Source organism: Strongylocentrotus purpuratus, unplaced genomic scaffold (genome assembly GCF_000002235.5).
Source record: "Strongylocentrotus purpuratus isolate Spur 01 unplaced genomic scaffold, Spur_5.0 spur5_contig_866, whole genome shotgun sequence".
Lineage (NCBI taxonomy): Eukaryota > Metazoa > Echinodermata > Echinoidea > Camarodonta > Strongylocentrotidae > Strongylocentrotus > Strongylocentrotus purpuratus.
In genome coordinates this window covers 1132029-1142626 of record NW_022145575.1, presented here as the reverse complement: position 1 = coordinate 1142626, position 10598 = coordinate 1132029, and the positions used below count along the sequence as shown (strand labels likewise).

Sequence of the window (10598 nt, the reverse complement as noted above, 5' to 3'; positions counted from 1 at the left end):
GGTATTAAGACCTGCCCTCGAATTTATATACAAACATAACAAAGGTGTGTGCCACGGACAACGGGACACAGGGTTCGAACTTACACAGTGCAATACTTGGGGGGGGGGGGTGTCCCCCTGTTCCCCCTATTATTGACGCCCACGCATTGAAGTAAGTTAAAATCCTAATAATCCTTAAACATCCGAAGACTCTGTAAACTACACAAAAGGAATAATTGCTATCTCTCAAAAAGCATCAAATCAAATCAAATAATTTATTTTCCACTAAAAAAAACATGTTACAATTATTGTTTCTCCACAATTCATTTCAGTACATGTAATAATAGAGGTCGAATTATGCATACATGCAAGCGCAAATTGAAATTGAAAATAACTCCTTTTATGTATATAAAAACAATGCAAAAACATACAATATAAAACATAATTTCAACATAACAGCATATAATTTAGGAAAAGATAGATAGAAATATATAATAAAAACTAAAATGTGTTTGATTCATTAGTTCAAGACGACGTCGTTTAATTATATTAGGCGTTTGAATAGTCTTATTTTCCCCTATTCTTGTGGTTAACGGAACACGAGAGTAATTATACAAACAAAATTAATCAAGGGCTATTACAGTAGTTTTGTTCGTCACCTATATGACATGATTGAAATGTGCATATTACTTAATCCGAAAATGATTTTTTTTAATGGGATGTATCGAAATTGGCCTTGAGTTGATATACAGGTTATTCCAGAAAACAGAGTATATCAATTTTGTATATATCTAAACACAAGAATAATAATTTCATTCTTTTGATGTGCGACCATTTGAAGGGAAATTGTTTAATGACATTGTTGGGCTTTCAATCTCACACGTCATAGGCCTATGCCTACTGATGCACCAGGGCCAGTACTATGAATTACTTAAGTTATGTAAATAGCCAATGCCACTTACCTTGCAGCTATAATTATAGCTTAGTTAGGTTTTGTAAAGGCCCAGTTATAAATGAAAATCTACCATCCAAGGAAAGCGTAAGCATGATTAGATATATATCAAGTTTAAATCTCAAATAAATTTCAGTCCACAACATTTTTCAATTCAGTTTATTTGATTATTTCTTTAAAAAATATATAATACCAATGAAATAAAGCAACTTGAGGTTAATATACAAAATGACATATCACAGAAAGACACATACACATACATATATAGCTGACATGAGAAATACAAAAAGGATTGATTATAGTAGAGGTGACGGATTAGCAAAAGCAATCGGACAGTCAAGGCTAATCCCAATTTTAGTACACTTAAAATTAGTAGATTAAATTAATTAAAAGTGAGTAAATTATATCATAGTACTGTACATACATTACAATCGAAGGTGAGAGTAGAACGAACACATGACATCAGAGAGAAAGAGAATAAGACATATTAATAACCTTAATTGTTTTTAAATACTTGTTAAAATGAATCAAAACCTTCGTGTAATAATATTGTAGAAATACTTACAACACACTCACCCACACATACATGTACACACACGCACACACACACACACACACACACACGTAATTCCAACGCACAGAGTGCAGCGTGCAGCGTGCAGCCGCGCTTTTCAGGGCATTCAGTTAAATTCCTCTTTTTCATGATATAGGCATTTCAAGTATATGAGAATGTAAAAAAAGGTATACTACAAATTCGACATGATATGGTAATAATCAAGCTACAGGCCTACATTTGGCTATATCGTGATGGTGTCAAAATTGCTCCTCGTTCGCGAGATATAGAAAGTCGAAAGAAGTATTAATTTTGGACAGCATTAAACGTTAGCTTATTAAACAAAATTGCGCCCATAACTACGCCTACGCCGATCTTTTCAAATACGAATAAAATTTACTGTAAGCCAAGCTACCATAATAATTTTGAGGAAGAAAAAAAAAAAAAGCATAATTATTGAACTGCTTTTGTTCTTTTACGAATTCTGCCCAATATATTTCAAAATCGCAATTTTTTATTGAGGTAAAATTGAATAGGCCTATTATTAAAGTTTGCGATCCAATGACTTGGAATTCTCATAAAATATAAATTGAAACCGAAGAAAATTAAACAATTTAAAGTATTTATATAATTCCGTATCATTACAAAGATAACATACAACTTCAAGACTGCAAGTGATTATTATTTCAATCTTCTCCACTTTTACATAAAGTTATTTTTTAAATAGACTTTCATGATATTACATCATTTCCACACCATCTGGTTGTACTTCGTCACGAACAGGAGCGATAGTGGGTTGGATAACCATTTTCAGTCTCTGAAATGGCGAAAAACAAAATGAAGAATTATTGTTGAGCATGTTGAAAGGCACAAATGTAAAAAAAAACAACCCAAAACCAAAAAAAAAATTATTAAAAAAAAATCACGATGTTATTGTAACGCAGCAATGTGAGGAGTGAAACCCTCCCCTCCCCCAAAAACCACTCGTTTGTTTTTAAATCTACTTCAAAGAAATGGAGCAGATTCAGAGGCAGCTGGTTGGGGGTAACACCTGGTCAGAAGTAGTCGGAGAAGGAACTAGTTTTTACTTGCACAAGGAGCACTTTTACTACTCAGTTCCTTAACCCGTTAGAACCTTTGTTGAGGCTCACACGATATGCAGCATGATGCACTCGTTCACAGAACTGCACCAAAGTACGAAAATACTCTACCCAGAGGACTGGACTAATTGCACTGGAAGAAGAATGGTTTAATAATTCTTATGAGAGTGAATTTCACTATTTATCTGACAGCATGGAGTGGACTTCAAACGAAGTGAATATGGTTTCTCTAGTACCACTTTGAGGTCTGAAACCAAACTGTTCCTTTCCTACTTCATTGTCAATTTGAATTATTATTCTGTTGAGAATGATCTTTACGAGCAACTTACAGGTGACATGGCTCATAAGGCTAATTGTCCGGACATCTTCACACACACTTGCCTTATAGGCTTCTTTGGAATTGGCACTTATATGCCCCCCACCCAATAAAAGAGAACAAAGTGAATTTCCTCCAACAAATAAAAAAGTCCAGGCCTAGCCTACATTTCGTATCTACTAAGCATTTAGAATTTTACTTTAGGGGAGGGGTGCACTTATTTACAAATTTCCCTAGGAGGCGGCATGAGAAAAATGGTAGTCCCCTTGGCTCCCTGTGTACATCCCTGTAGGCACAACAATACCAAACAACAACAACAAAAACAAAGAAGATGCATTATTTTTGTGCTACTCGGCACACCCGTTGCCCAAAGGGAAGCCGTATTCCCTTTGAGGATTAGCAATTATAAGCCCTAAAATCCTGTTCATAATCTTACCGTCATAGTGGGCCCTTCACCTTTGATCATGTGGTAATAGATGGAGTAGACCCCTCCGGCGGGAATCCACACCATCGATGAGAGGGTCATACAGATGCCAAGGGGGTTCGAGAACGAGAACAAGGACCATGTAACTATGTTGCTGATCCAAACAAACTGAGAATAGAATGAATTTTACATGATTATTTGACAGATCAGGAACACCTCCCAGGATAAACCAATCGTGTTGATTTTTCCATGTTTCTCGATTATTTGTTTGTTTGTTATTCATGAGACTGTACAATGAACACGATCGCAGAGACTTTCAAAAAATCAGCTGTATAGGCCAGTTTCAATACCAAGTATTGTATTGCCTTTAGAAATCATGCTCATAATATAAATCATAGAATTATCATCTTTGTACATTTGTTGATATGCTATTACAATTCTTGCTATCTAATCGCCAATATTTTAAAAATACCAGTATACGTTCGGGTCCTATTTCAAATGAACTCTGGAAAAGTTTGGTGACCAAGTCGCGATCTGTTTATTTCGCGCGTTTGCGCTATGCATGCCGGCGTTGATTGTGTGTTTATGTGTAATTTCCCACAGTAATCACAGTGATATATCACAATTTATAGAAGAAGAATTTCTGTTACAATGACAGCTGAATCAATAAATTCAAGTCAGTTCCATTCAAATCCATTTCACCACCACTCATTTGTTAATAAAGATGCGCAAGTTCATGGTAAGTATCGGTATTTAAAAAGTGGGATTGAAATAAAGGGGCGGAAAAAGCAATCTTTGAACACGGGCGGGAACATTTTGAAGAAGAAAAAAAGAGCACATTCTGACAAGCAAGCAAACAAAAGACAAGTCGTCTCATTTTGAAGTGCCTTTTTGTTCTAAAACCTGTTCGTTCTAAAACTTAAAAGGGATTGGGGCACAAGAATAAAAAAAACAAAACCGATATTTTGTTTCTGACTCTTTTGGATTGGCGCTTATTTGTCTAGTGAGAGAGTATTTGACCTCGCAATATCTCTTTATAATATTATTTGAAGCTCCAATATTGATTGCAGGATAGCAACTTGGAATCCTCAACATACAAAGCAATATATATTCTATTGATTTTTACACTTTAAATGTCAGTAGAATAAGGGCCATCTATATTCGGAGAGATATTTACCAGAGCAAGAATAGGAACAGTGACTGGCCAGCAGATTATGTACCATTCAATCTGTTGCCATCTCAGCATCTCGGCAATGTCTCGGGAGAACCTTCTAACTCCTTTATTAAAACAAAAGAAGTAAGAATGGAAAATCAAAAAGTTACACATTCCTTTCAATACTTTGATAATTTTCGATAATCTTATTGATGCCCTAAGATGTCAAAAGTTTACACATAAATCTAGTTTTTCTACGTTGTGACTGACCAGCTTAACGATGTACCATAAGGTGTCTCCATCTTAGAATCTCGACAATGTTCGATCTTTTATCTTTACTGCTGATGGGAATACAAGGAAGGTGAAAATCATTTGGTACGATTTAACGCATGTACCAAAATTGATGACAATTTACTCAATATTTGGTAAAATTAAACCCAACAAACATACATGTTCCATTTAAAAAAAAAAAAACATGTACAAATTTCGCCTCACTCTTTTTAGAATGTATTCTTAAATTTTAACGGTTGATGGTAATTGTCCTTTACTGTTTTTTCCTTCTAGAATGTGAATAACGAATCATGTAACTATCAGGGCACTATCATTTTTTTTCTCAACTTCCAGACAACCGCCACGGTCTGATCGCGTCCCTAGCATGAAAGAAGGCTCCGGACTTATTTGGGATCAGGGGTGGTTAGCATCAATTCAATGTATTTATTTGTCCGATATATACGTTCAACATGGATAATTGTTTCGCCCACATGTAAAATTAAGGCTCATCCACAGTTTACAAAGAACAGAAATATGATACAAAACATGGTTAAATTTGGTGATGATAAAGTAATAGTTATACATAATAATGATTTAAATTGGGTAATGGCTTGTTCCGTTTCCTTATCTCTGACCAAATCAAAGATAATTTTTTACCATAAAACCATCCGATTGCGATGCTCTCGAAGAAACATATCCAAACGATAGGGACGGTACTATCCCCATAGTGACTTATTAGCGTGAAGACGTAGATACCACCCTAAAATGTAATCAATAATAACAACAAATATAATAATCATAATCATAATGATGATGATGATAATAATAATATTGATAACAAACTACTACCACCGCTACTACTACTACTACTACTACAACTACTACTACTTCTAATGATAATATCATTAGTGATAATCCTCGTCGTCGTCATCGTCCTACGAGTCATGACTTCTGACCCTTTGTGACCCTTTATAATATATGATAAAGTTCCAACCAATTCTATCCTGGGCATAGCGATTAACTGTGCAGATGTTAATGCCAGTAATTTTTTTTTTTAAGACTTCGTCTTATTTCTGGAAAGCTTCCACCACCATCCACAATCAGAGAGCCCAGGAAGTTGACAGGGTTGACTACTCCGATGTCCTCTTCATCAGCTTGAATATGATGGTAATTTTTTTCCTCCACATATCATAACCATTGTCTTCTTAATAATGAGGTACAGTCCATATTCCTCACTGGCTTTTTGACTCTTTCAATAAGGCCAAATAAATACAGTATTGATAATAATAATAACAGTAAATATAATGCTTATGAAAATAATTATAATGATAATAAATGTATATAGTACTGGTTTCTTTCATAGCACTATATCGAATTGATGATCGTAAACTAAAATCTAATAACAAGAATACAATATAAACATCACAGAGTTAACTACAATGTGAATACATGCAAATATGTTACAAGATACTTCTTGAACGATTCAACAGAGGAACGAGAACTTTGTCAAATCTGATTTCAAGTTGATCTCAGTAGAGGCAGGCGGAAATTGACATAAACAGATTAATGAATGTTGGACGAAAATCTGACATTCCCAAGAAGGAAGTTATACATTTTATAAGAAAATAAAATATTTATTATCAGGCCGATATTATCATACACCCCTCTATAAAATAGAATTGATAAATGAATTCGTCATCAACAGCCCTCAGAAGTGTAGAGCTGTAGTGGTCAAGTGGAAACGTCTTCAGATTGTGGATCGAAGGGATCGCAGTTCAAGTTCTCCAACGGAACTAATGTCCTTTTGCAAGACATTAATCTACATATGCCACTCTCCATCCAGGTGTTAAATGGGTACTGGTGGGAACGAGTTCTTTGGATGCCATGTGAGCACCGAAACCGGTAGCCTCGCGGAGCCGGGGTAGGCACCATGAGCACGTACCGTGCATGGTGCATATGGGCCTTATGAAAATATCCAATATCAATAAGTTTATCATTGGTAGTATTGCGTTTTCATTAATTTATGTACTTGACCATTAAATATCTTTACGTGTCGATATCGTACCTGAGTTACCATACTAAGGCCAATCAGGAAGTTTACAAAGCAGACTCCCAATACGAATAGCCCTTTATAATACCCAATCCGCAGCGAGGTAGGGAAAAGATCCAAGACAGACGTGATGAACGCCCCTACCATGACGAGCTAAGGTAGAAAAAAGGATGATAAAAATTTTTTAGTTCATGAAATGGGGAGTGTTGGTTGCGTTTTTAGGGAAAAAAATTAATTATAAACTATGCTTTCACATCCACATAGTCTTTTGCCGATATTATCAGAGTATCAAAACATTACATGATTTGAGAGGAACGAAGAATTATTTTTTTTCTCAAAGTTTTTGAAAATATTTAAGATGTTGAAAGGAATGACAAGGCTTAAATTAAGCGGATGAAAAAGGTCGAAACGGTTTAAAGGTTGAGAAAAAGATAAAAAGATTGAAGGTTGGAAATTGTTGAAGAATTTTGAAGAAATTGAAGAAGGGTTGGCCTTTTCGGCCATTACAGACCTTACACAGTTGCAATGTTGTAGAGGTTGAAAAGGTTATCAAAGTTAAACATATTTAAAAGGGCGAATGGGAAATAAATTATAGGTCTTACTATTGGGAAATTAAGTATAGGTATAGGTGAAGCAAATGCAATCTATAGATAAAGATTCTCGATCGAGTCTTTTTAAAAAAAAATATCAGGCATAGATTAAATTAAATTCTGTTTCAAATCAATACATTCTGAAACCTACTTATGGTACAAATACTGTTAAATGAAAACAGTCGAGTTAAAAACATTGAAATTTAAGGATTTTGGTATGATGATCCACAATGTCTTTCTTATAGCCATTTCGTTGATAGACATTAAACTTGCAAAGGCTGATCCAGAGGGGGTCAATGCGGTCCAGACCGCTCCGTTTTCCTTGTCAGAGATTTGTAAGCTTAATTTTTGCTACACATCATGATAGAAAATATGTGATGATTTTTGCTTTTGCTTGTCAGATATAGGTATTAAGAGTAAAAAGGGCAGTAAAGACATTCTGATGATTTTGATGCCTCTAAGGGTACGTTTATGCTCAATTTTGAAGGCAGAATGAGCGATTTGAAACGCTCATCGTATACTTAGTCTGGCTCCTCCAGGCATGATTCTGGCTGAGCCAGAATCATGCCTGGAGGAGCCAGACTAAGTGCAGTGCAGAGTCTGCACTGCGCATGCTATGTTGACCCCATTTAAACGCGTTTACAAATGATTGTGCGGTTATGCTTCCCCAGAATCGCCGATTCAAAACGCAACTTTTTGTGAGTTTACGATCGGCGATTATGATCGCCGTTTTTCTGCGATTCTCCAAAATGAGAAAGGACGCAACCGTGTTTTGAACTAAACGCGTAACAAATGCCTCATTCTGGCCAGAAAAAGTTGACCATAAACGTACCCTAACTCTTGTCAGAATTCTGACCTCCGCCATCCCACTTAGGCCAAATCCTAGTCCAGCCTCTGTACCGTTTCCGTGTCGCGCGCCTAATCAGCTGATCAAATAACACACCCTCAACGTGGAATGTAGACCTAGCCATTCCCCTCATAATGTACCACCTGACCTCTAGAGGTCAGTGAATGTACCCCGATAATGGACGGAAATTTGGGGGATCGCGCAATCAGTGGAGGGACCGCACTGTGTGTGGGATCGATGCGTGTGATAGAAGAATCAAAACAAAGAACGGACTGAAACTGAACTACCCCAATCCTTGTTCCTTCCCCGATTACCTGAGAGTTTAGCCCAATCTTTAGGACCACTAGGAAGAAGAAAATTGCCGAGACCCTTGATGAAGGCATTGCAGCAAAAGCACGCGGAAAGACCTCGAAAAAAAGACCAGGACCTAAAGTAATCAAACAAAATCAAAATTAATGATAAAAAAGAAAACGAAATAACTGATTTGTATCAAAGGACGTACATATAAATATACAGAATGAAAATTATTTAAGCGGGAGGGGATAATCATTTTGAAAATGTTTCTCACCACCAAGATATATCATTGGTAGATTAATGTGGTACTCAGTATCCCACAACGTATTAATTTCAAACGTTCTACGAAGCAGGGGGGGGGGGGGGGGGGGGGGGAGAAAGTCCTCAAACTCCTCATAATCATCGGTTTCGCAAACAAGAATAAAATATACAGTTTTGAATGAAGTTAGTAATACCCCTTGTTAATTAATAATTTGTAAATTCTAGAGGGAAAGGTATACTAGTTGAATAACGGCTTTTGTTAAATATCTTTAGATGTAATCTTTAAAGGTGAAATTCATAGAAAATCACAAATATGTCAACTAATGTATTACTACAAACTGGTAAGCTAACAGATGGCCATCATACAAGTTTTAGGTCAACTACGTATCGGGTGATTTATAAAAATACAAATACAACCACCTCCATAGCAGCTGGGATATACGAGAGATTCGCCCGAAAAATAACGATGTTTTAATGACGTCACTATATGGACCAATACTGCCCAAGCAGACGACATCCCATAAAGAATGCACATAATTGCAAAGCTATTATTTGTCGAATTATGATGAGTTTAGTGTACATGTAATGGCATGTCAAACTATTCAAAAGGGGATATGACCCGATTCTGATAACTAAAATCTTTTGCTTGTAAATACACAGGATAGGAGTTAATTAACAATCAAAGAAACCAGACTTTCTAATTGAAGCCCCCGGAATGATATTAAGGACGGCATGTGTTCCCTCTTGAAACGCCGAACACACCGCGGTGTGTGCAGCTGAATATACAATGGCGTCTTATTTTGTTTATACGCGACAGATTCTTTTATTTTGTATCGCTGCATTTGTCATCAAAATAAAAACATGCGCGGGTTTTAGAGTGAGGTAATAGATTATACATTTAGCCTGACGGTAGTGAAGAGAAAGAACTCAAGAGAAGATGAAAACACAGGCACTGAAAATGTGTGAGATGCCATGCGACATCGTCTGCTTGTGCAAATCATGTCCATACTGTGATCTCACACATCTCAGCAGCGTTCGCAGAGCTCTTCAGGTGCTATGCAGGGGCTGTATTTAAGCGTTTTGTAATTTTGTAATCATTACTTCGGAGGTTTCCACGCATTAAATTTTGATAACCTTGTCGAATCGAAGTGTCAACTTTGCAATAATGAAAATAAAGTTAGTTTTTAAATTCAATGAATATCTACTTTAATATAGCACATTTTCAAGAAACATAGATTGGGACGAATGCATTTTCACAAACATACACAAGTTATACCGGTAGCAGATTAATACAACCTCTCCTCCCACCAGTAGGCAAGTGATGCTTGGGTTATGGTTAAGGTAAGTGGGTGGGAGGGGTGAAGCCCTCACCCCTCCTCACCACAGTAGACAAGTGGTGTTAGGGTTAGGGTTAAGGTTAGACGGTGGAAGGGGTGAAGCCCTCAGCCCCTTTCCCAGCAGTAGCACAGTGGTGATATAGGGTTAGGGTTCAAGTTAGAGGGTGGGAGGGGTGGAGCCCTCAACCTCTCCTCCCCACCAGTATGTCAGTGGTGTTAGGGTTAGGTTTAAGGTTAGAGGGTAGGAGGGGTGAAGCCCTCACCCCTCCCCACCAGAATCACCAGTGGTGATACAGTTAGGGTTAAGGTTAGCGGTGGGAGGGGTGGAGCCGTCACCCCCCCTCCTTACCAGTAGGCCAGTAGTGCTAGGGTTGGGGTTAGGGATACAGGGTGGGAGGGGAGGAGGCCTCATCCCCCTCCCCGCCAGTAGGTCAGTGGTGATAGGGTTAGGGTTAAGGTTAGAGGGTGGGAG

General features: G+C 37.1%; 1 protein-coding gene across 1 annotated transcript in view; it reads right to left on the bottom strand.

Moving 5' to 3' along the window:
* Nucleotides 1-240: 240 nt before the first annotated feature.
* LOC100888394 (sodium- and chloride-dependent GABA transporter 1) overlaps nt 241-10598 on the bottom strand; it is a 32282-nt gene continuing 21924 nt past the window's right edge. Inside the window, exons 9-14 of the mRNA XM_030974258.1 lie at nt 8549-8661; nt 6813-6950; nt 5405-5507; nt 4502-4602; nt 3337-3492; nt 241-2301 (exon numbers count right to left, since the gene is read on the bottom strand). Coding sequence (XP_030830118.1) covers nt 2224-2301; nt 3337-3492; nt 4502-4602; nt 5405-5507; nt 6813-6950; nt 8549-8661 — 689 coding nt within the window. The 3' untranslated portion in view covers nt 241-2223. The remainder of the gene's footprint in view (nt 2302-3336; nt 3493-4501; nt 4603-5404; nt 5508-6812; nt 6951-8548; nt 8662-10598) is intronic.